We start from the raw sequence: 26,054 nt of genomic DNA, 5'->3' as shown, positions 1-26,054 counted from the left end.
ACTTTGGAAATCTCTGTCTGTGCTTCTTCAGGGCATAAGCTGTCACCATCTGGTCAGGCAAGTAACCCTACAGGGTTTGTAAGGACACCATATATATGCTGATTTGAACTCTCCCTCAAATACTATTGAGACTCCTTCATGGGTCCAGTGGAGGTGGTTGGCTGAATCAGCAAGACATCAGCTCTCTGACTTTGCTTTTCACTGTGGGTTCTTTCTGGGACCTAGACCTTTAGAGTGATTCTTATTGTTCTTGAAACTTTCTTGTTGTATGTCTCCTCAAAGCAGCTCATGTGTCATTTGAAGTCATTCTTCAGACTACAGACCACAAATCACCCTTTAAAGTGAAGAAGGAAAAGTGTAACTACTGTGTGTTCTGAGTCAGTGGCATTGGAAACATTCATTTCCCCAGCTTGCCCTCCTTATGCCTGCCTGCCTCTTCTCTCATGATACTTGTTTTTTTCCCTGCCCCTGGGAGTAGGTTTCACGCTATTGACTTCTGAGGTTCGCAGATTTCACAATTTGATACTATTTGTTTCATCTATCAGCTATTTCTCCAGGAGAAAAAGCAATTTCTTAAAATCATACAGGTGTGAAGAAAAGCAGTATGTTACTGATTGTTGTTGTTTTTATTGTGCAAAATAAAAATGTAAAAGGGAAACATGTATATACAAATTAATTTCCCTGTCCATACACATGACACAGAGGTTAAATTTATAATTAGCATATATGAATAATTCACATCTTTTTGTATCTTTTTATTTTGTAACACCTCATTAGCTTTATATAATACCTCAATAGCTCTCATATACATTTGCGTGTTGTTTTGCTCTGAACCACTAAGGAATAAATTATAGACATCATACCCCTTTATTCCTCCATATTCCTGAGGTCATTCTCTAACATAACCATAGCATCATTATCAATATGAGGAAATTTAAGATTATACCTTACTATGACCAAAATTCAAATGTGCTCAATTGTCCCTATGTTGGTCTTTATAACAGACCTCCCCCTTGGTACAGGACTCAATCCAGGATGATGTACTGCATTTATCTGTCAAATATCTTTGGTAGTCTGTAATCTGAGATGGACTCTCTGTCTTCTTTGTCTTCTACAAACATACCAATTTTGAGAAATATACTCCAGTTATTTTGTAAAACATCCCCCAACTGGCCCCAATTAAACTCAAGTTATACATTTGGGGCAATAATTCCACAAAAGTGATGTGGTATCCTGCTCAGTGCTCATATCAGGAGGCACAGAATGTCACTTTCCCCCATTTCTGGTGACTGTTTGGTAAGGTGGTGTCCTCCAGGTTTCCCCATTGTAAAGTTTCTCTTACTTTTTCTTTGATTAACACATACTTTGTGGGGAGACACAAAGAAGCACATAAATGTCCTTCTCATCAAATTCTGCCAGCCACTAACTTTAGCATCCATTCATAATTCTTGCCATCACAGTTGCAAAATGGTGAAGAAAACACATTTGAGTGGTCTCTTCTCCACAGATTGCAATATTTTTTTGTAGTAGCAGCCTTATTTAGCTGACCATCCAAAACCACCTCCCATGGCCTTGCAAACCGTGTCTTGTTTTCTCGTGCACTGAAAAAGAACGAAGAATGTTTCCCCTGGGTTGCCTTTTGGGGCAGCTGCTGGCAGGTTTGCCCTGGAATCTTGAGTGTGTGCATTCTTCCTACAATGCACCAGACACTTTCCATGTGGTACCCCATCAAACTCTCCCAGTAGGCCTGTTAGCAGGTAGGCAAAACTCCGAACCTCGTTTTGCAGGCAACAACAGATATTTAGAGAGGTTTCTGGTGAGTGATTTGCCTGATTTCCAGCTAGTTAGCGTTAGTAAGAGGCAGAGCCTGGGCTGGCAGCTAGACTGAGCCCAGAGCCTACATGCTTAACCGCTACCTTACACTGATCCGAAACAAACCCAGGGCTTGTTCGTGGCAGGACCAGGAGTAGGGTGAGCTGGGCAAGGGGTCTGGGGTACATTTAAGAAGGCTCTCGCTCTCAGGTCCTGACCCTGTACTCACTGAGGGTGAATGGCTCCTTAAAACATGCGCCTTAGATTCTGCTTATTTCACCCTCCTCCCAGTGCTGGTTCTTGGGCAGGGCCAGCCATGGGCGCTAACCTCCTTCACAGTTCATTATACAGTTCACACAGATTCCTGGCACAATGGGAATGCAGGGGTTTCCAGTTTCCTCCTTTGGTCAATAGACAAGCTATTCAGCCTTGAGTCTGCTCTGTTCTAAGTGATGCTAAATACAGAGACTAAGGTGGGTACCATCCCTGCCCTCCTGTCATTTGCAGATCCAAGCATTCACTTCCAGTGGAATCAGATATGACAGGTCAACTCTTGGGGCTTCTTAGGAATTACCTCAGTGAAGCACTGGCACATCTTTTGGGGATTTCGAAGTATGCAGATGGATTAAACTCAGCTTTTTTCCATTTTATTAAGCTTTTTCCATTCATCTTGGTTGTAGTTTGCTTTTCCCACTAGTAGACTGAACACTTTTGGGTATTAACTCAGTTGTGCTTCTCTTGGGCTTTATTTCCTTCCAGAACTTAGCTCTTGACAGGTCTAGGTTTCAGACACTTGGGCTCAAATCACGATGTTGCCACTTACTAGTTATATTCTTGGAAAAGTCACTTCGTCCCCTGAGCCTCAAGTATCTCATCTGTGAAATGGGGCTATTAGCACCTCATTTGTAGGGCTGTTGCAAAGATGAAATGGAAGCACTATAAGTACCTAAAAGGTGCATGACAATGATCAACAGATGCTAGTTCTCTTCCCTTTTGCTTTACTGGCCCACCATTGTACCAAGATCATCTGTCTAAGGATTATAACTAAAGTGATCCATAAGGCCAAGTAATTGTAAATCATGTGTGGGCATTATTCAGGCAGCAGATTCTACACCTGGCCTTTCCTATACCAGCTCTATAGTGGGGGTGTTGAAAAGCAAAATCTAACTTCAAAGATGATTTTGTTGGAAAAACATCTCAAAGTATTTTCTATTTCAAACACACATTCAGTTCAGCTCAGTCGCTCAGTCATGTCTGACTCTTTGCAACCCCATGAATTGCAGCACGCCAGGCCTCCCTGTCCATCACCAACTCTCGGAGTTCACTCAGACTCATGTCCATCGAGTCAGTGATGCCATCCAGCCAACTCATCCTCTGTCGTCCCCTTCTCCTCCTGCCCCCAATCCCTCACTGAGGGTGAATGGCCCCTTAAAACATGCACCCTAGATTCTGCTTATTTCACCCTCCTCCCAGTGCTGGTTCTTGGGCAGGGCCAGCCATGGGCGCTAACCTCCTTCACAGTTCATTATACAGTTCACACAGATTCCTGGCACAATGGGAATGCAGGGGTTTCCAGTTTCTGTCAGACTCTTTTCCAATGAGTCACCTCTTCACATGGGGTGGCCAAAGTACTGAAGTTTCAGCTTTAGCATCAGTCCTTCCAATGAACACCCAGAACTGATCTCCTTTAGAATGGACTGGTTGGATCTCCTTGCAGTCCAAGGGACTCTCAAAAGTCTTCTCAAGTTCAAAAGCATCTTCTTCACAGTTCAAAAGCATCAATTCTTCAGTGCTCAGCCTTCTTCACAGTCCAACTCTCACATTCACACATGACTACTGGAAAAACCATAGTCTTGACTAGACAGACCTTTGTTGGCAAAGGAATGTCTCTGCTTTTCAGTATGCTATCTAGGTTGGTCATAACTTTCCTTCCAAGGAGTAAGCTTCTTTTAATTTCATGGCTGCAGTCACCATCTGCAGTGATTTTGCAGCCCCCAAAAATAAAGTCTGACACTGTTTCTACTGTTTCCCCATCTATTTCCCATGAAGTGATGGGACCAGATGCCATGATCTTCATTTTCTGAATGTTGAGCTATGAGCCAACTTTTTCACTCTCCTCTTTCACTTTCATCAAGAGGCTTTTTAGTTCCTCTTCACTTTTTGCAATAAGGGTGTGTCATCTGCATATCTGCAAAGGCGGTGCAGGAGCAGCTGAGAGGAGCTACCCCATGCCCGAGGCCATGGGCGGCGGCAGGGAGGTGCTGGCCAAGAGGACCTACTCCACGTTCAAGGTCAGGAGGGGCGGCAGTGAGGAGATACCCCTCGTCCAATGTAAGGAGCAGCAGCTGCACTTTCCTGGAGCAGCTGTGAAGAGATACCCCACGTCCAAGGTAAGAGAAACCCAAGTAAAACACACATTATTGCTTTTCTTTTTCTCACTCTTGGATTCTCTCTTAATCTAACTAACCAACTCAAAAATTCAAGTTGGTTAGATTAAGGTTTGTAGCCATCACAGGATTACATTTTTAGTTTACTAAACTACTTCAAGATGTACAAAAAAAAAAAATGTTACTCTGTAGTACGTGAAATGTCCTTCCAGGGATGACAGCAGGAGCAGATAAAAATCATGCTGAAACATGTAATACATTGTTCTCAACATGGGAGAAATGTTATGGACAATTTTTTTTTATTCATTTTACTCTTTTTGGAAATATATCACCAAAAGGAAAAGAATGATCTTACTATAGAACTACGTACATGAAGCAAAATCTACTATCATGTGTTTATAATTTTTTACTTGCAAATTTTTAATAAATTTGAAGGGGGTTGGGAGGTTTTTTGTTTTTCTTTAATATTTGAGTTTGTATATACAGTCCATGGTTTTGGGTCTAAAAGCCAACTTTTATGGAATGGAATAGAACATAGATCCCTTGATTAAAAAGTCTAGTGATTTGAGTATTCTTGCCTGGAGAATCCCAGAGACAGTGGGCCCCCGTCTGTGGGGTTACACAGAGTCGGACACGACTGAAGCGACTTAGCAGCAGCAGCAGCAGCAGCAGCAATGAAAATAGCTGATGCAGTGGAATTAAGAGACAATTTCCCAGGCCTTGGCACAAATTATTCCTTACAAATAATGATTCTGTGTAACTGGGGAATGATTTAATATGCGGTCTTTCATCTTATTTTCTGATCACAATGTCTATCTCCAAATTGTTTAAAATGAGCCATAGCTTCTACCAAGGTACCATCAAGTGATAGTCCCATGAATAGTCCCAAGTTAATTCTTGTGCTGCCAAGAAAGTCAGAATTTGCATTACTTCTAAAAGCTTTTAACCAAAAGTTTCAGATAGATAGCATTTTAAGTTAAAACTTCTCTGGAAACGACTATCTATTTTTGCATTTTAGCATCCTACTTGTACATGCAATTTGCCCTAAGTAGCTCTCAAGTTTTCCTTTTAGCTGGTATTGCCTTCGAATGAAATGAACAGGTCATTGTGCCTTTTAATCAACACTGTAGTGTGATCTTGCTTGTACTGTGACCTGCTCTCAAATATGTTTGTATCTTTTCAAACATGCTGTCTACAGCCTAGGGGAAGAGAAAATACTGGGTTGTTGCCTTTTAAAATTTCGTATAACAATACCTGCAAGAATGTCAAGACATTTGAATCACATTTCTGCAATTACAACCATAAACAGAAGAATGAAGGTTTTTCTTTTTCTTTGGAGAGTAAGGATCCTCTCCAACTATAAACTAGATTGAGTCTTGAGCAGCCATAGACAATACAGAAATGAACGGGCATGTTTGTGTGCAAACAAAATTTTATTTATGAACACTGAAATTTCAATTTCATATAGTTTATATATGTCTTGAAATATTCATCCTTTCAATTTTTTCAACTGTTTTAAGATCTAGAAACCATTCTTAGCTCTGGGGCTGCCTAAGGACAGCCAGAAGGCTGGGTTTAGATCTTGAGCTGAGTTATAGTTTTCTGTAGTGAGCAGCAGAGCCAGGATTTGAACCCCCACAGTATAGGTCCAATGAGCTCTTAACATACACACACACACGTGTATATATGTTCATATCATCATATTGTATATATGTATACATGTATATGTGTTCATATATACACATATGTGTGTATACATATATTCAATATGATGATAATGATGGTAAATCACACTTTTATAGAAAATTTAGCAAAGGATGCAAGAGAAAATAGCAACCACCCATAAAACCACAACCCAGGACTTCCCTGGTAGTGGTGGTACAGTGGATGAGAGTCTGCCTGCCAATGTAGGAGTCACATGTTCAATCCCCAGTCCAGGAAGATCCCACGTGCCATGGAACAGCTAAGCCCATGCACCATAACTACTGAGACTGAACTCTAGAGCCTGGGAGCCACAGCTCCTGAGCCCACGTGCTGCAATTACTGAGGCCCGTGAACCACAAGGATGAGTAGCCCCCATTCACCACAGTTAGAGAAAATCTGAAAGCAGCAATGTAGACCCAGTGCAATCCCAATAAATAAATAAAATAAAACATGCAGAGGATTAAAAAAAAAAACCACAACCCAGAAATAACCACTAGTAATATTTGATACAGAGAAGGCAATGGCACCCCACTCCAGTACTCTTGCCTGGCAAATCCCATGGATGGAGGAGTCTGGTGGGCTGCAGTCCATGGGGTCGCTGAGGGTCAGACACGACTGAGCGACTTCACTTTCACTTTTAACTTTCATGTATTGGAGAAGGAAATGGCAACCCACTCCAGTGTTCTTGCCTGGAGAATCCCAGGAACGGGGGAGCCTGGTGGGCTGCTGTCTCTGGGGTCACACAGAGTCGGACACGACTGAAACGACTTAGCAGCAGCAGCAATATTTGATATCTTCTTCCATTCTTTGTCTACTGTACACAGCATTCAATTTATACATTTTAGTTTTTCACTTAACATAAACATTTTTCACATTTCCACACAGGCCTCATAATTATAATAATGAATAGATGCACAATAGTTAATTTTAAATGTACTAGGGGAGATTGCTGTTTTGGGGGAAAAAAATCCCATAGCTAAAAATTTCATAGAGGAAAGAATCTTTTAAGTTGGTCACTTTTCATTTACCTGCTACATCTTTGCATTTCTAGGAGCTGGATTTATTTTTTAGATATTTTGATCTAGACCATTTTTAAACACTTAGAAGTCTTAAACACTAGACCACCAGGGAAGTCCCTCTAGGAATTGAATTTTTTGAAGCGACCCTGTTTGCTGGCAGGGGTAGAGTAAGAAGGCTTTGGAATCCACCAGACCTGAATTTGACTTTTCAATGTCCATTCATTAGCCAAATGGCCCTGAGCAAACCATTAACTTTTGTTACTCCGAGATTAACTGAGGTGATGTTCAGGGACACCTCAGTTTTCCTTTGTTTCAAGATAAATCAAGACGACCATATGTAATGTCTAGAACACAGACCTAGCACAGAATCCTGGTCACTTGGTAATAGCCAGCCCTTATGTTTCCTGCCACTCACCACTCCCAGTGCCCAACACTAGCCCAGGAATTAGATTCTTTCACTCAAGACTGTAGAGAAAATGTTCTTTTCAGTTTTGAGCACCACAGGAGTCTTCTTCCCTGAGTGAAAATGGACCGGCAGGAATGGGGATAATGAGAAGGATTAATAAGGTAGGTGGACCTGCCCTGAAAGCGTCCACCCCACCCCTCGCCACTCCTGCCCCACCCCAACCAGGAGATTTAGATCAAAGTTCCCAAACTGAATCGATGGCCTGGTGCCTATGACAGCAGGTGGCATTCTGACTTCAGCAGAGGCTGTGTTTGATTTCACAGGTACAGCGGATCTCCAGCCCAGACGTCTGAAAAGACTCCGGAGCCCAAGTCCATGAGCAGCAAAAGCTCTGTGGAGCTGCAGAGGGTGGCGGCCCTCCCAGCCCAGGGTTGCAGCAACAGTGGCTTTCAGGTGAGCAGAGCTTTTGTTTTATATTTAAGACCAAGTAATTAATGTTCTTTCCTGGCCTTTCTGGCAAGTTTCTTCACTAAAGCAGAGGTCTTATTGTAATGCAATAAGGTTCTTAATGGTTCTCTTTAAGCCTATTATTCTTTCCTTCTTGGGTTGACAAACCTGAAAAGTCTCTTAACTGAACCTGTTTTGATCCCTGACCTGCCCTATCACTTGAAAACAACACTTTCCTCTCCTGCTTGTGTTTAGGGCTCATATGGCATGGATATAGTATTTACATACAGTTTCCCAAAGAACTGGTGAGTGGGGAAGAATGGGGAAGAATCTAGATCCTGAACGTAGTCAGCACCTCAGAGTTCCTTCCTCTCCCTCTTTCTTTAAGTATACATGTGTATTCTTTTTTTCCCACCAAAGTTCAAACTTTTTATTTTGTATTGGGATGTAGTAAATTAACCAGATTGTGGTAGTTTCAGGTGAACAGCAAAGGGACTCAGCCCTAAATATCCCTCAACCCCCCCTCCCACCCAAGCTGGCATATAACATTGAGCAGAGTTCCAATCCTCGTTGGTTATCCATTTTAAATATAGCAGTGTGTACTTGACCTTCCCAAACTCCCTAGGTATACCTTCCCCCAGCAACTGTAAGCTCATTTTCTAAGTCTGTGAGTCTCTTTGTTTTGTAACTAAGTTCGTTTGTGTCATTTCTTTTTTGATTCCACATATAAGGGGTGTCATACAATATTCCTCCTTCTCTGCCTGACTTACTTCACTCAGAACGGCACTCTCTAGTTTCGTCCATATTGCTGCAAATGGCAATATTTCGTTCTTTTTAATGGCTAAGTATTATTCCATTGTGTGTATGCACCACATCTTCTTTATCCACCCCTCTGTCAATGGACATTTAGGTTGCTTCCATTTCTTGGCTTTTATAAATGGTGCTGCAGTGAACACTGGGGTGCATGGATACTTCTGGATCATGTTTTTTTTTTTTTTTTTTTTTATGAGTATATGCCCAGCAGTGAGATTGCCGGGTCATATGGTATCTCTATTTTTAGTTTTTTAAGGAACCTCCATACTGTTCTTCATAGTGGCTGTACCAACTAACATTTCCACCAACACTGTAGGAGGGTTCCCTTCTCTCCACACCTGCTCCAGCATTCGCTGTTTGTGGATTTTTTGCTGATTGCCATTATGACTGGTGTGAGGTGATATGATTTGTATTTCTCTAATAACTAGCGGTGTTGAACATCTTTTTTGTGTGCCTGTTGGTCATGTATATGTCCTCTTTGAAGAAATGTTTATTCAGATCAGAGTTCTTTTTTCTTAAACCAGGTATTAAATCCTCTGTCAGATCAGGCCTGGGTACCTGCCCCACACAGCTGGGTTTTGCAAACTGTCTTATGTCATCAACCAAAACTCACTGAGTGAGTAATGCTGCTTGGCCCAGGTCCATATGCCACAGGAGACTGTCTCCAGAAAATACCAGGCTTTCTGACTGGGTCTGAGACAGGGATTTTTCAAGGCTCTTCCCAAGCATGCTTCCTTTCCTAAGCTGACACTCAACCCGCAAAGCCATGTGAACAGATGTCAGAAATACCCTAGGCTTTAACTTCAATACACAAGCAAAACAAATGTTTAAGCAATAGCAAAGAAAGGAACAAGGAAGGTAAAAGCGTTTGACTCAACCCTGAGTTGTCCTGAGTCTTCCGCAAGTTATTGTAACTTCCCTGATCCTCAGTTTCATCATCTGCGTATTTATCACAGTCATGCTCATCTCACAGGGTGTAAGTGTAGGGGAGAGAAAATCTTTCCCTCTTCTGTCTTAGATTCAGTTCCTAAGGTCTGTGAATTAAACTGACAAATGGGAGATTAAATAGTAGAAAAGGCATACAAAGTTTATTAATATTTTTAATTTTCTGTACACATAAATTTCACAGAAAGAAAGTACAAATCCCAATGAAGCAGTAAGACTCAGAATTTTTTAAAAGGATGATAAATTGTGGAGAAGTGTATAGACAAAGGAAAGCAGGATTGTGCTTTTAGGGTCAACAAATTGTGGAGAAGTGACTAGGAAATATGTGGCGGTAACTACTGGAAGACAAGATTAAGATACCTGTGAGATGTCACCTCACCATCTCTGCCTCCAGTGATACAGATTGTTCAAGTCCTGACCAGGTTATCTGTCCAGTGCTAGCCCTTCAGTAAGAATTTCCAGAGACACCTATTTACTCAGCACGGTTGTTAACTGCCCCCTAGATACGGCCACCACCAGGGAGAGAGCCAATTCAACAGGGAATAACAAACTATTCTGTGTCACAGATGTTCAGAGAACATCAGGTGTCGCTTAAGGGTAGGCAAGGATTTCCCAGATAAACAGGGAAGGTTGTGAACAGAGCATCTCAAACAAAGAGAACTGCCTGTGCCCTGGCCGAGGACCTGAAAGAGCCTGTGTGCTCTGGGTAGAGAGGATGTGGAGCTGGTGGGGTGAAGGGAGTGGGGGAGGCTGGTGTTAGACCATGTGGCCTCCATGTGTGCTCATCAGATGTTCGAGAAGGAAATGATCAAAATTTATATGATCAAAGTATTAAAGTACTCCAGCACTACTTAATGGTGAACAGAAATGGGAAGAGATTTGTGTGTGGTTGAGGTACCAGTTAGGTTAGTCTGATGGTCAGAACCAGGTTATAGGCAATGGAAACTGATGCTGGGTGACAGTATTAATACTAATTAATACTAATTAGAGGCTCCCCTGCAGTGGGATTGTCAGGGAGAGGAGTAAGAGCTCCCCTGCCCGTGAATATTTCCATGACTTCCTCTGTAATATACGTAAACGATGTATGTACTATATGGTTTCTTTAAAAACGGTCTTAATTCACTCAGGCTGCTGTAACAAAATATTGTGTTGGCCAGAAAGTTCATTCAGGCTTTTCCCATAAAATCTTACAGGAAAACTCAAACGAACTTTTTGGCCAACCCAATATCTCGGACTAGGTGGCTTGTTATTGTTCAGCTGCTAAGTCTTGTCTGATTTTTTGCAACCCTATGAACTACAGCACACCAGGCTTCCCTGTCTTCACTATCTTCTGGAGTTTGCTCAAACTCATGTCCATTGAGTTGATGATGCTATCCAAGCAACTCATCCTCTGTTGCCCCCTTCCCCTGCCTTCAATCCTTCCCAGCATCAAGATCTTTTCCAACGAGTCAGCTCTTTGCATCAGGTGGTCAAAGTATTGGAGCTTCAGCTTCGGTCCTTCCATGAATATTCAGGGTTGATTTCCTTTAGGATTGACTAGTTTGATTTCCTTGCAGTCCAAAGGACTCTCGAGAGGCTTCTCCGGCACCACAGTTCAAAAGCATCAGTTCTTCAATGCTTAGCCTTCTTTATGGTCAAACTCTCACATCCATTCATGACTACTGGAAAAACTGTAGCTTTGACTATACCAACCTTTGTCGACAAAGTCCCGAACAAACTTTTTGGCCAACCCAATATCTTGAACTGGGTGGCTTATAAACAGAAATGTATTTCTTGCAGTTCTGGAGGCTGGGAGGTCCAAGATCAAGGCATCAGCAGATTCAGTATCTGGTGAGGCCCCCATCCTCACAAAGACAAAAATACCAGGGAGCTCTCTGAGGTCTTTTTTTATAAAGACACTAACCCCATTCACAAAGGCTCTGCCCTGTTGAGTTAATCACGTCCCAAAGTTTCCATCTCCTGACATACCACTCAGGGCATGAAATTTTCGAAATAGGAATCTGGAAGTGGGGGGCAGCGAGGCATAAAGTAGCAAGCCTAGCACAATATGCACATAATAATAGAAGCTCTTGGTACTCAGGTTAAAGAGAATGACACATCCACATTTCTAGCTTGAGATGTCAACTTAGAAGTGATTCCCTTTACAGAGATAGAAAATCTAGGAATCAGGTTGGAGCAAGGAAGAGAATGACTTCATTTTGAGGCCTGTTGTTTGAAATTCAGATGATACCGAACATTCAGATAAAGATGGAGATGAAGCAGGAAGCTTCATGCACACCTGCACCAGAGCCTGGAAGGGACACTCAACTTTGGGGGGCTGTTAGCAGAGAGGTGGGCAAGGGCGTGGATGAGACCATGGGAAGGGAACCCAGGGAGCGCCAGTGTATCAGGAACTGGAAAGTCACAGGAAGAGAGGACAGAACCAGGTGAGGGGGGAGAGTCTGGGGAAGCTGAGGGGAAAAGAACTGCAAGGTCAAAAGCAAAGACTCCTCCATGGAGGAGACAAGTTCATTTGATTTGCTAACTTGGATATCACTGATCACTGGGGGCAGGGTGGGGGCCGGGGACAGTTTGTGTTGTAAGTAGGCATTAAGAGCCTGGAGAAAATGAGGATAGAAAAGACATTCCTCTGGCAGAGGGAAGAGAGGTGGGCTCAGAAGAGGCAAGATCAGAGTTGCAGGCAGGGTTTTTTCAATCATTGTAAAATGTAACATGCAGAAAAACACATAAAACCAGGTAGACAAGGTATGAAAAAATACCAACCAGGTTAAGGAACAGGACATTGTCATCCCTCAGCTCGGACAGTCCCATCCTGCACATTTCGTTCAACTGCCTCCCTCCCTCAGTATAGCAAAATAAAATAGGGAACTCTAGCCAACATCTGGTAATAACCTACAATGAAATAATCTGGAAAAGAATATATAGAAAGAACTGAATCACTTTGCTGTACACCCGAAACTACCAAAACATTATATAAATCAACAATACTTCGATTTAAGAAAATGAAATAATGTGGTGATTCTGAAAAACAAGTACCTCCCCCCTTTTCCGGGGTTTGTTGTTGCTGGTTGTTGCTGTTGCCATTATTGTTCCTATTGGTTTGTTTATTGAATTAACTGAACGAATTCTATGGAGTCTGCATTTATTGTCATGTGTAACCACTCAAGGCTCTGTTCAGTGAGTTTAATAATTAGTTATGGATCTGACATAAATTCCCAAGTGCCTGAAACCAATCAATGTCCCCGTCCATGCTAGGGGCTCTGTGACCGCTGGGGAGGTTGTCCACAGTCCTCCGGCAGGCCCGCTCCAATTCCATGCTTACTCGATTCTGCTTCTGTTGAGTTTCCACATCAGCCAGAGATGAGAAGTTTTATTTTTCTCAGGTCTTTCTCGGGCATCCCTGGGCTTCTAGTTTCCCTTATGGATATCTCATTCTCCAACTTTTCCTTTACATTTTTGTTTATCTTGCTGTTTTCTCCAACAGTCATCACCATCTCAGGCAGCTGCCTCCGATGTTAAACCATGGCCCTCAGGGAAACAGTATTGGGTGAACTATGACTCAGGAGACAGGTTTGATCCCTGAGTTGGAAGATCTGCTGGAGGAGAGCATGGCAACCCACTCCAGTTTTCTTGCCTGGAGAATCCCATGGACAGAGGAGCCTGGTGGGCGACAGTCCGTAGGGTCACAAAGAGTCGTACACGACTAAGTGACTTTGCATGCATACACATACACGAATGCAGACTCAGATTAAATAAAGACAAGCCTTGTGAGTGGGAATTGCCAAGGAACTGCAAGACAGGTCAAATAAGGGCTGTGATCTTGAAACTAGACTTTGGGAGAGTGACATTCCCATTTTTTCTCTTCCTTAGGATGCTAGGCTGCTTAGTTTTCACTGCTATTTCAGTTGTTTTTCAAGGTCGTCATGACTCTGGGGAGAGTGGAATAGGACCAGAGAGTTCAGACACCACAAAGCCTGCAGTTCTGAGATTCAGTCATTGTATTTGGAAAAAATACTCTCTGGATTGTCATAAGCCTTTGGTTAACTTCCAGAGCTCCAAAAAAGTGATTTTGACAATTTTGCCAGTGTTCTTGTTGCCTTTATGAAGGTGAGGAATTTGAGATGTTCTTACTCCATCATTCCTGCCAATGGTACCAATAATCTTAGTTTTTATATACATATATTTTTAATTTTGGTGAGGTCTTCTTTTCTGCGTGGGCCTTCTCTCCAGTTGTGGCAAGCAGGGACTACTCTCTAGTTGCAGCTCCCTGACTCTAGAGCATAGGCTCAGTAGTTGAGGCACACGGTCCTAGTTGCTCCAAGGTGTAAAGGATCTTCCCAGAACAGGGATTGAACTGGTGTCTCCTGTATTGGCAGGCAGACTCTTTACCACTGACCCACGAGGGAAGCCCAATAACCTGAGATTTAAATAGCAAAGCTAGACATGTCATAAAGGAGTATGTGTATGATTAAATGATGAATGGTTCTAGCCACATCTGAGGCTTCAGGAGAGTGAGAGTAGCTTTGGGAGGAATGCACCGGACGATCAGTCATGAGTACAGCAAGGACTAAGGTTCTGAGGCTTACAGCCATCATGGCTGCCTTTTACCAAAACTGGGGAAGAATTCAGGCATCTAGTGGTCACAGGAAAAGGAAAGGAGAAGAGGGAGATTAAATGCTTTATTTTCCTTCCATGAATATCCCTTCTGATTCTAAGAGGCTTCTTTTGAGGTTCTACATGTTGATTGCATGGAGTAGAACCTGATTCGTTATCTATCTCTGGTCCTGATTGTCATGCAGATGTCATGTCAGCGATGACTGAAAGCCCTTGATCAGTCATGGGAACACCAATTGAAACTGGCTCACAGGGTACTGTGTGCTGCCAACACAGCCCCAACCTCCAGACCTCTAAAGGATGGGCTGCCAAGGTTTTCAGGAAAACGTTCTTACCTCAGTTAAGACAGATCCAAGACTGGTTACCAGCCTTCCTGTCTCTCTCTCTCTTTTACTACTGATTATAAAACTTCCACTCCATAAGCTCTTAATTTAAAAGGAAGACAGTGATGCTTGCAGACCCATTTTATCTAGACACTGTTGATGTTGATGACAAACTAGGCCCCGGATGCTAACTGAACTGTTATTTGTCAAAAAATATCAAAGGTGGGAGAATTTGAAATTTTATATAGAACAGATTATTGGGAGCATGAACCCCAAATCTCTATCATGCCACAGAAATTTGAAATTTTATCTTCATATTGCAGATTTAGGCAGACGAAGAACAGCATGATTTTCACTTAAAGCCAGGCTCTAGAGTTGGAGACATCTAAATTCACTCCACACATGGGCTAAGACCTTTGGCCCAGAAGCCATTTATAGTCTTGGTATGCCTGGTCCTACTTTCTTTTTCCTTTGAAAATCAGAAAGAAAGAGAAGGTAAATGTCTTATATCCTTTGACAGTAAATAGAAGTTTCTTATGAAAATCCTGGGAGTCACAATGTTAAGAAAACTCTCATGGGTTTTCAGGAACAAAGGAGATGATTACTGGGAATGATTGTCAGGAAATATACCTGAAGACATCTTGGTGTTCCTTCCAATCTCCTGGTTTTATAAATTCAAGCCTTTGTTTGTCTCATTCCTTCCAAGAGCCAAAACTCTTTCAACATAAAGCATAACATTTATTGATTCAACAAAAATTTATTGAGTTCTGACCTCGTGCCAGACATTATGCTAGGAGCTGAAAACAGGGAGCCTCTGTTAGGTTAAATTAGGTAACAATGGCAAAGTAACAGAACATAGTATGTAAAAAGTGCTATTCATGATGCAAGGAGGTGATCTCCCCTAGACTGGGAGTTGGAGAAAGTTTCCTAAATGTTCAAAATGAGTATCTACAGGCTTTCATTCCCTCACTAACTCATTCTACAAATATCTTTTGAGCACCTACTCTGAGCTGTTGCTGTTTGGTGTTCAGTCGCTATGTTGGGTTCAACCCTTTTCCCTGTCCTTCACTATCTCCCAGAGTTTGCTCAGACTCTGAGTCCATTGAGTCAATGATGCTATCCAAGCAACTCATCTTCTGTTGCCCACTTCTGCTACTGCCTTCAGTCTTTCCCAGCATCCGGGTCTTTTGCAATGAGTTGGCTCTTCGCATCAGGAGGCCAAAATACATGAAGCTTCAGCTTCATCATCAGTCCTTTCAGTGAATATTCAGGGTTGATTTCCTTTTAGGATTGACTGGTTTGATTACCTGGCAGTCCAAGGGATTCTTACACATCTTCTCCAGCACCACAATTCAAAAGCCATCAGTTCTTTGGTGCTAAGCCTTCTTTATGGCCCAGTGCTCACATCCATCCATGACTACTGGAAAAACCATAGTTTTGACTATGCAGACCTTTGAGCTGAGTGGAAGGAAAATGCTCATTAGGGCCCAAAGTGTATAATTCCCCAGGCCACCATGTCAAGAACTATTTTTCTCATATGACATTATATGGAGAAGTCAAGGCCCTGAATGAAAAGATATGAGAGACACGAACAGGAAGATGGAGAGGGTGGTAATGAGAGGAATACAGGAATAGAGGACAGTTCTTTATTTACCTCATGGCTCTTTGCTAATTTCAAAATCTTGGTCCCAAGAATCTAAAACCAATACATTTACATTTAAAACTGATTTTCTATAGTCTGTGGACTTAGGAACGTTCTTGAAAAAGTTAGCCAGCCAGATTATAAGAGGTTGCCACTAAAGTCATGGAATAAATTCCTCATTAAGAGGGAGGGATAAATTAAGATCACATGTACACACTACTGGGCTTCCCTTGTGGCTCAGCTGGTAAAGAATCCGCCTGCAATGTGGGAGACCTGGGTTCAATCCCTGGGGTTGGGAAGATTCCCTGGAGAAGGAAATGGCTACCCACTCCAGTATTCTGGCCTGGAGAATTTCATGAACAAAGTCCATGGGGTCGCAAAGAGTCGGACATAACTGAGTGACTTTCACTTTCACTATACACACTACTATATATAAAATAGATAAACAACAAAGACCTATTGTATAGCATAGGGAACTATAGTCAAAATCTTGTAATTATACATACATACATATATATATATATGAGTCATTTTGCTCTACTCCTGAAACTAACATGCGTTATAAATCAGTTCAGTTCAGTTGCTCAGTCGTGTCCGACTCTTTGCAACCCCATGAATCGCAGCACGCCAGGCCTCCCTGTCCATCACCAACTCCCAGAGTTCACTCAGATTCACATCGATCGAGTCAGTGATGCCATCCAGCCATCTCATCCTCTGTCATCCCCTTCTCCTCCTGCCCCCAATCCCTCCCAGCATCAGAGTCTTTTCCAGTGAGTCAACTCTTTGCATGAGGTGGCCAAAGTACTGGAGTTTTAGCTTTAGCATCATTCCTTCCAAAGAAATCTCAGGGCTGATCTCCTTCAGAATGGACTGGTTGGATCTCCTTGCAGTCCAAGGGACTCTCAAGAGAAGCAGAAGATATTAAGAAGAGGTGGCAAGAATACACAGAAGAACTGTACAAAAGAGATCTTCACGACCAAGATAATCATGATGGTGTGATCACTCACCTAGAGCCAGACATCCTGGAATGTGAAGTCAAATGGGCCTTATAAAGCATCACTACGAACAAAGCTAGTGGAGGTGATGGAATTCCCATTGAGCTATTTCAAATCCTGAAAGATGATGCTGTGAAAGTGCTGCACTCAATATGCCAGCAAATTTGGAAAACTCAGCAGTGGCCACAGGACTGGAAAAGGTCAGTGTTCATTCCAATCCCAAAGAAAGGCAATGCCAAAGAATGCTCAAAGTACCGCACAATTGCACTCATCTCACATGCTAGTAAAGTAATGCTCAAAATTCTCCAAGCCAGGCTTCAGCAATACATGAACCGTGACCTTCCAGATGTTCAAGCTAGTTTTAAAAAAGGCAAAGGAACCAGAGATCAAATTGCCAACATCTGCTGGATCATGGAAAAAGCAAGAGAGTTCCAGGAAAACATCTATTTCTGCTTTATTGACTATGCCAAAGCCTTTGACTGCGTGGATCACAATACACTGTGGAAAATTCTGAAAGAGATGGAAATACCAGACCACCTGACCTGCCTCTTGAGAAACCTATATGCAGGTCAGGAAGCAACAGATAGAACTGGACATGGACCAACAGACTGTTTCCAGATAGGAAAAGGAGTATGTCAAGGCTGGATATAAATCAACTATACATCAATTAAATATATATGTATATTTCTCCATGAAACATGATCAGAAAGTAACCCATTAATATGAGATAAGGCTCTTTGCATCATGAGAAAGTATCAGTCATAGTCTAAAAGGGGCCAGAACAGGCATTAACAGCTCCCCTTCTGGACCACACAGTTACCTTACTCTGCTGACCTGCTCAGCTTTGGAAATGTACTGATCATCCTACACTGTTATCCATATTACTTTTTAACTTTGCCAGCTTTTTAAAAATCTTTATTTTTCTAATTCTAGTTATTGCGTTCTGAGTCTCTCGTCCACTCAAGACTAAAGGTTCAGGAACATTTACAAGGAGTAAGTTGGTTAGAGAGTACTGGTCTGACTTGGGCAGCCAGGGAGGTCTGAAACAAAATATTTGCTTAATTGAGGGGCAGATGCAGGCAAGCAAAGCAGGAGAGAAGCAAAGGTCTAGAAACAGGGTATGTTGGATCCAGCAAGGAGGGGCAGATTCAACAAAGGACGTTTCCAAGAGACTGCATATTTGTGGCTTTCTGTTGCTCCACACAGCCACTTCCTTGTTCCCTTGCAGAGCACAAGGTCTTTAAGTCAGGGAAGAGGGAAGAAAGGAGTAGGGAAGGAAGAATTTAGAAAAGCACAGGTGGGAGTAAGAAGTAGACTGCAATGTTCCAAGCACTGGCCATAGCGTATGTGACTTTGACCTTGGCTGGAAATGGCAAAGGGCCCCTCATTAAGGAAGAAGTAGGAGAGAGAAAGGGGGTGAACTCTTGAAAAAAGCCAGACTGTTGGGGGTTGGGGGAAGTGAGGATAACAGGGCACAGATACTGAGGTTAAAAGCTACATATTAAATTATTCTAGGAGGACAAAACCCCTTGGATTGAAACTTCAGAACTAAACTACTAGTTCTGTGATTTGGGCACACTACCTAACTTCTTCTTTTTTTTTTTTTTTTTTTGTTTTTTGTTTTTTGGTGCACTGGGTCTTCACTGCAGTGTTCAGTCTTCTCTAGCTGCTGCTCACAGGCCTTAGAGCGTGGGCCCAGTAGTTGAGGTACATGTATTTAACTGCCCAACAACATGTGAGATCCTAGTTCCCCGACCACAGACTAAACCTGCATCCCCTGCATTGGAAGTCAGATTCTTAACCACAGGACCAGCAAGCAACTCCCAAGTTACATAACTTCTATACCTATTTTCTCATCCAAAAATAGTTACTGATACCCTGCATCATGAGACTTTTGTGATATTAATGTAAAGCACTGCTGCTGCTGCTAAGTCACTTCAGTCGTGTCCGACTCTGTGTGACCCCATAGATGGCAGCCCACCCGGCTCCTCTGTCCCTGGGATTCTCCAGGCAAGAATAATGGAGTGGGTTGCCATTTCCTTCTCCAAATGTAAAGCACTGGTACCTAACAAATGCTCAAGTATTTATTACTAATGCTCAAGTAACTATTATTTAAACCATTTAGGTGGGGAGGCTATTTTGGTGCAGGTGAAACCAAATTTTGAACTCTAAGTGTGAAGTCTGTCTCTTCTTATAGCAAATCTTGGAATTCACTCATGGAAAAACTGTGAGAGATGCAAGCAAGCAGATCTGAATTTTTACCATGTCAACTGAACATAAAACCTTATGTCCCTGAGGTCCCCCAGCACACTGGAGAGCTCAGCTCTCAATACCTGGGGCTCTTCACAGCACTTTAAAAAGTGATTTACAAATATTTTGGTTTATTCTGGAGCTTCACCAGTGGCTCAGAAGTAGAGAATCCACCTGCAATGCAGGAGTTGCAGAAGACACAGGTTTGATCCCTGGGTCAGAAAGATCCCCCTGGAGTAGGAAATAGCAACCCACTCAATTATTCTTGCCTGGAAATTTTCATGGACAGGAAGAGCCTGGAGGGCTGCAATCCATGGGGTCACAAAGAGTCGGACATGACTGTGCACGTGCAAGCCCTACAGATATTTTGGTTCATTTTGATTCATGTTCTATTTAGTCAAATGAATTTCTTTTTAAAATTTTTTGTATACTGTAAGTTTCTAGAACTTAATTAGCACTCTGTGGAAAGAAGTGCTTAATGGCTAACGTAATTTTGAAGTGAAGTGAAGTGAAAGTCGCTCAGTCATGTTCAACTCTTTGAAACCCCATGGACTATACAGTCCATGGAATTCTCCAGGCCAGAGTACTAGAGTGGGTAGCCATTCCCTTCTCTAGGGGATATTCCCAACCCAGGGACTGAACCTAGGTCTCCCGCAGATTCTTTACCAGCTGAGCTACCAGGGAAGCCAAAAACCAAAATTTTTCCAGTTGTGAGCAAATTGAAATGCCTATGACATAATGATATGCTATCCACCAGCAAAAAATACTGCAGTTCTAAGTAAGGATAATATTTAGAAATAAATGACCATAATGCCCCACAATAACTCAAGAATCAGGCATGACTAACCCAGACTTTATCCTGCAGGTGACTCAGGCTTTGGCATAAAACAGCCTGCTTTGTTGTTGTTGTTGTTTTTTCCCCACACCCCAGAGCTTGTGGGATCTTAGTTCCCTGACCAGGGATTGAATCTGGGCCCCCTGCAGTGGAAGCTCAGAGTCCTAACCACTGGACCACCAGGGAAGTCCCTGAAACTCACCTTTACATGAAGAGCGCTGGAGAGTGGCTGAAGCAGGAACTGAAAGTAGACTCGGGGTTGATTTCACTGAACTTGCAGGAAGGTCCCAAGCTGTAATACCCACTATATAAACCAATGGTTGCAAAAACAAAGCAGGATTTTGAATAGCTTAGGGGCCACTCAAGGTATGACAAGATGAAGTTACAAGATGAAGGTATCATTAATGATATCCAATGTCTCTTGATACCACCTGCATCTCTTCTTCCCTCTTTCCCTTTTCTTCCTTCTTACTCTGTCTTTCTCCAATAATAGACATTAATGAAGAGCTGAAGCTATGTTTTCTGAAATGAAATGAAATAAAATTAAGAAATTAATTGAAAGAATAAAGTCACTTAGTGACTTGTCTGACCAAATTGGTTCACAGACAAACGTTATATTCTTCACAGTTTTTGTATAAGTATTAGACCATACTTAATTTTTCTGTGTGTATGATTAACAGGTCTTTTATCAGTAGTAAACAATCAGAATAGTACATATGCAGTATTTAGTAGACACAATAAAAGTTAAGAAATTCAAAACCTGTGTAAAACAAAACACTGGAGAAAAAAAATCAGACAGCTCAAGAGATACAGTGGGAAAGGTCCTCACCATCCTTTGATTGCACCTTGTACTCTGTACCCAACAGAACTTACCATACTTACCAAAATAAGAAATATAGATTTTTAGTATTGAGTATATTTAAGAGGATTAAACACATTTTCTAAGAATTTCACAATGACAAATAAGGGATCCTTTTGCTGGTAAAGCAGACTGAAGTAGGGAAAGGAAATTAACTTGTATTCTGTAACCATTTTAAATAATTTCTCATTTTTCAAACTACTTTCATAGCAGAAGTACTTTACACTTGCACAGTATTAATTACTTTGCTGTACATGAAAGCCTGTGGTAGGCTGATTATACGATAAGACTACAAACAAGCAGGGGTACTTTTCTGATGTCAGAAGAGTACACAAGACTGAAATATCTCCAAAAGTACATTAAAAACTCATCAGCATAAACATCAGAGTATGTTATAAATATAATCAGGAAAAAAACACAATCGCTAAAATGTGGTTTAGAGCAGAGCCACTGTCTACCCATGGCTTCAAGTGGCAATTAAAGTTCATAGCAGGTTTAGATGCCTTTACATTTTTCCAGTGGTCTTGTATGGATGTGAGAGTTGGACTATAAAGAAACTGAGCACCAAAGGATTGATGCTTTTGAACTGTGGTGTTGGAGAAGACTCTTGAGAGTCCCTTGGACTGCAAGGAGATCCAACCAGTCCATCCTAAAGGAGATCAGTCCTGAGTGTTCATTGGAAGGACTGATGTTGAAGCTGAAACTCCAATATTTTGGCCACCTGATGCGAAGAGCTGACTCATTGGAAAAGACCCTGATACTGGGAAAGATTGAAGGCAGGAGGAGGAGGAGAAGGCGACGGCAGAGGATAAGATGGTTGGATGGCATCACCGACTCAATGGACATGGGTTTGGGGTGGACTTTGGGAGTCGGTGATGGACAGGGAGGCCTGGCGTGCTGCAGTTCATGAGCTTGCAAAGAGTCGGACACAACTGAGTGACCGAACTGAACTAAACAGGACCCCTCTAATACATTGACTCATGCACCCTTTTAAAATTACTTTACACAGCCCGAAATTTCACAAAGAGGTTCTGATGTCATTACTAAATGAGACACTCTTACTCCTTACATCAGCTTTGTCACCAACTGAAAATGCCACCTTACTAATAGCCACAGCTCTGAATATGTGGGGCTTTATTATACCTGGGTATCTGTGTGGGTTCTGTTTATAAAAGGGGGAAGGGGGTGTTTATCCTTTCGTTTGGTGTTTGGATGCCATGCTGCTGCTGCTGCTGCTGCTGCTGCTGCTGCTGCTGCTGCTGCTAAGTTACGTCAGTCCTGTCCGACTCTGTGCGACCCCGTAGACGGCAGCCCACCAAGCTCCTCTGTCCCTGGGATTCTCCAGGCAAGAATACTGGAGTGGGTTGCCATTTCCTTCTCCAAAACATGAAAGTGAAAAGTGAAAGTGAAGTCGCTCAGTCGTGTCAGACTCTTCGCAACCCCATGGACTGTAGCCTAACAAATACATAATACATAACAAATTACCTCTTAGAATGTGAATCATTCTAAAATTGAAACTGTCTAGATAGGGAGAAGAGAGAACCAAGAAGGCCCAGAACTCTGAGAGGACAGGTTAACAACAAAAATAACAACAACAACAAACCCTAGAAGTGTGGGTGACAGGTAATAACAGAGACAGAACAATGTTTTTAGGCCATGTATAATAAATAACACAGACCCCAAATTTCAAAGAACTATGTAATTCTGACTTGGGTTCTAATACCAGAACCAACAGCCACTTGGGCTTCAATATTGATGGCACTCTTGATGGAGTCACAATCTTATTACAGTTGGGATAAGGAGAAAGTGATTTTATTTTTTTGCCTTCTATTAAAGCTATCATTCCAGGTTTTAATCAAAGATCCAAGAATATTTGTCCTACCAGGCTGGAATGATGTGGTTTGGAAGTTTAAGGTACATTTAAAAGTTGCAACAAAATATAGATAGCCAACATGTCAATATTTTGATCTTTGACAATCAGGAGCCCTACAGAAAGACCACCAGCAACCTTGTGGCACAAGGTAGAAGCGTTTTTATAAACAAAACACAATCTGCAACCACCTCACCACCTAAATTTTAATTTGATCCGTCCAGACAGACTAGAGATTTACCTAGTGAAACACTCCAGAGAAGGAAATGAGAGTAAGAAGAATCTCAATTTCAACTGAGAAATTCAAAAGGATTTTATTCTTGTTTATTAATTTTTTTCTCAAATGTGAGAAGATGTTTTGCTTATAAGAGCATTTCTGGTTCCCTCTGTGATTAAATGGGTTGAATCTTTGGAATTTCAGACACAGCCAAGTTTATTCCAATTAACCTGTTAACATGGTACCTTGAACTTTCCAGTAGTCCTTATACCAACTACGGGGCTTCTCAGGTGGTTCTAGTGATAAAGGATCCACCCACCAATGTAGGAGACACATTTGATCCTTGGGTCAGGAAGATCCTCTGGAGGAGGAAATGGCAACCCATTCCAGCATTCTTGCCTGGGTAATCCCATGGACAGAGGAGCCTAGCAGTCTACAGTCCACGGGGCCGCAAACAGTTGGCTAGCTAACATACTGGCTATAATGAAATGATCAGTTAAATAATTTACGGTTGACAGCTTTCCCTCTAAACTTCCTAAGAAGAGGGACTGTATATGCAATGCCGAGTAACTAATGCAGGGTCTCTGGCATAGTAGGTGCACAGTAAGTATTTGGTAAAGGAGTAAATGAGAGTGCTTGGGAGGGAGCCCCAAGGAACTGTGCATAGCAGTTAAGGGTTGAGTGAAAAGGCTTATGCAGTACAAGAGAAGAAGCCCAGATGGTAAGGGAGAACTGACAAAATGTGATCACAGAAGTCAGGGACAAGAATATTTCAAAGAGCACCTGGTCCATTGTGTACGGCGAAAACTGGAAAACTGGCCTTAGGGAAACGGAAGCCATTGATTTACTTTAGCAAGGGTGATTTCTAGCATGGTAGGAATGAGAGCCAGTTCAGCATGGGTTAAAGAATGAATATGAGGCAAAAAGTAGAACCAGTATCTTATCTAATCAGGCTGCTGTAACAAAATACCACAGACTCAGTAGCTTAAAGATAACGGACATTGATATCTGGAGACTGGAAGCCCAAGATCAGGGTGTCAGCATGGTCGTGGTTCTAGTGTGAGCCTTCTTCCTATTTTATAGTCAGCACCCTTGAAATCCCTGTGTCCTTGTGTAGTGGAAGGGGTGGGGATCTCCGCGGGCTTACTTTCACAAGGGCACTAATTATTCCCAATCATTAGAGCTCCACCCTCATGACTCAAGCAACTCTTGAAGGCCCCACTTCCTAATAATACCATCATCTTTGGGGGTTAGAATTTCAACATGATGAGTTTTGAGGGGATGCAAACATTCAGACCATAGCAACCAGTAAGTGCAGATAGAAAACTGGTTTTTAATGGGAGAAGAATTCTTGACTTCACATAACAAAAAAATTAATGAAGATGCAAATGTTAGAAAATCAAGGGCAAAGGAGGTTGAGTACGGTAGTTCCTGGGAAAGCACAGAGCCCTGTGCCCAACCCAGAATAAAAAGTACAGAAGTTGTCATATTATTGTTCGTATTATTAGCTTCTCTGTGGGTGTCTTGAGACCTCTCCCTCTCAAGTCTATCTTAGGAGTCCTTGTGGGAGTGTCCTCAAATATTTAAACAATCAATTTAATTCAAAGAAAGGCAAAAGAAACAATAACAGGAAATTGGAACCAGGCTGAAATAATCATACATTATCACGTAGAGGTATCAAACGCTAAGATAAGAGTGAAAGACAGCTCATCAGAAGGGCAGTGATGTCTAGGAGAGTACAATTCTACACGTATATGACTTTTAGCTAGTTCCAGGATCTAGAAACCATATGTGATAAAAGGAAAACATACACATATGTGTGCTAGAGAAATTTAACTCCACTATTGGGATAACTTGGTAGACTATTCCATTATGAAGTTACATTCTTTTCTTTCTAATTAGTAAGTGATCCTTCAGGTCCCCAGTACATTTCACCCCATGGTTTTTGCATCCATTGATGGCCTTTTCCTCAATCAATTATTACCTTAGGAGCTGCAAAATGTTGACTTTCATTTTGTCAATATTCCTTACCTTATTCTTTTCTTTTGAAAAGAATGAACTTCCCTTTTTTTCATATTTCTTTCTTTTTGAATATCACTGTGGACTAATATTCCTTTTTACTCATCATTTTATAATTAATTGCCAACATTATATTATGAAAATTTTCAAACATACAGAAAAGTTGAGAGTTTCGCAGTGAACACATCACCTACAATCTATATTTTACTGCAGTTTATCACATATTTTTTCATCTATGCTGTCCTTTATCCGTCTGTCATTCCACCTTATTTTTTGATGTAAGTTACAGACTTTATTCATATTTTTTACTTTTTGATATTCAATTTGTCCCAGATTTGGTCAGTGACCTCAGAATGCTTTTTACCAATGACTGGATTTATTTATTAGATATAATCACCCTAGAAAGGATATTAAGTAAGCATTCAGAGTATATAAAGATGAGGTCACGATGATGGTTTTACCAGGTTCCAGCTTCCAGACTTCCAGGATCAGAGGGGCCCTTGGGTTGGCCTTGGGTGGCACCTCTATCTAGCAGCATTAGGGGAGTGGCACCACCAAGTGGACGCTGCATGCAACAACCACTCTCTAGTCTACCTGAGCTTGATCTGGTCGGGTTCCAGAATTAACACTGGAAAATAATCTGTATTTCATCTTTTAAATATAACCCAGAACGCTGATGATTTCTGATAGAAAAAAAGTCATTTAGAAAAATCATATGATGTCAGCCTCAGACAATTAAGCAGGAAGCTTAACCATCACTCATTTTCTCATTTCAAGAATCTATAAGAATCAAATGCAAAGTTCTTTATTCCTAGGCATTATGTGATTTATCTCACTAGTAGATTTACTGGATGTTAATGTGAATAGACGGAGAAGGCAATGGCACCCCACTCCAGT

At 41.8% G+C, this 26,054-nt stretch overlaps 1 protein-coding gene and 1 non-coding gene across 2 annotated transcripts in view; one reads left to right on the top strand and one right to left on the bottom strand.

Moving 5' to 3' along the window:
* Positions 1–7,703: 7,703 nt before the first annotated feature.
* Positions 7,704–26,054, top strand: part of SLC28A3 (solute carrier family 28 member 3) — a 64,797-nt gene continuing 46,446 nt past the window's right edge. The window contains exon 1 of the mRNA XM_068974557.1: positions 7,704–7,781. Within this exon, the coding sequence (XP_068830658.1) occupies positions 7,704–7,781 (78 nt within the window). The remainder of the gene's footprint in view (positions 7,782–26,054) is intronic.
* TRNAG-UCC (transfer RNA glycine (anticodon UCC)) lies at positions 20,306–20,378 on the bottom strand. Its single transcript has one exon. It is a non-coding gene; the product is annotated as a tRNA-Gly (tRNA).

This window comes from Capricornis sumatraensis, chromosome 6, assembly GCF_032405125.1.
Source record: "Capricornis sumatraensis isolate serow.1 chromosome 6, serow.2, whole genome shotgun sequence".
Taxonomy (NCBI): domain Eukaryota; kingdom Metazoa; phylum Chordata; class Mammalia; order Artiodactyla; family Bovidae; genus Capricornis; species Capricornis sumatraensis.
The sequence above is the reverse complement of the archived record's forward strand: the minus strand, read 5'-3'. Positions and strand labels throughout refer to the sequence as shown.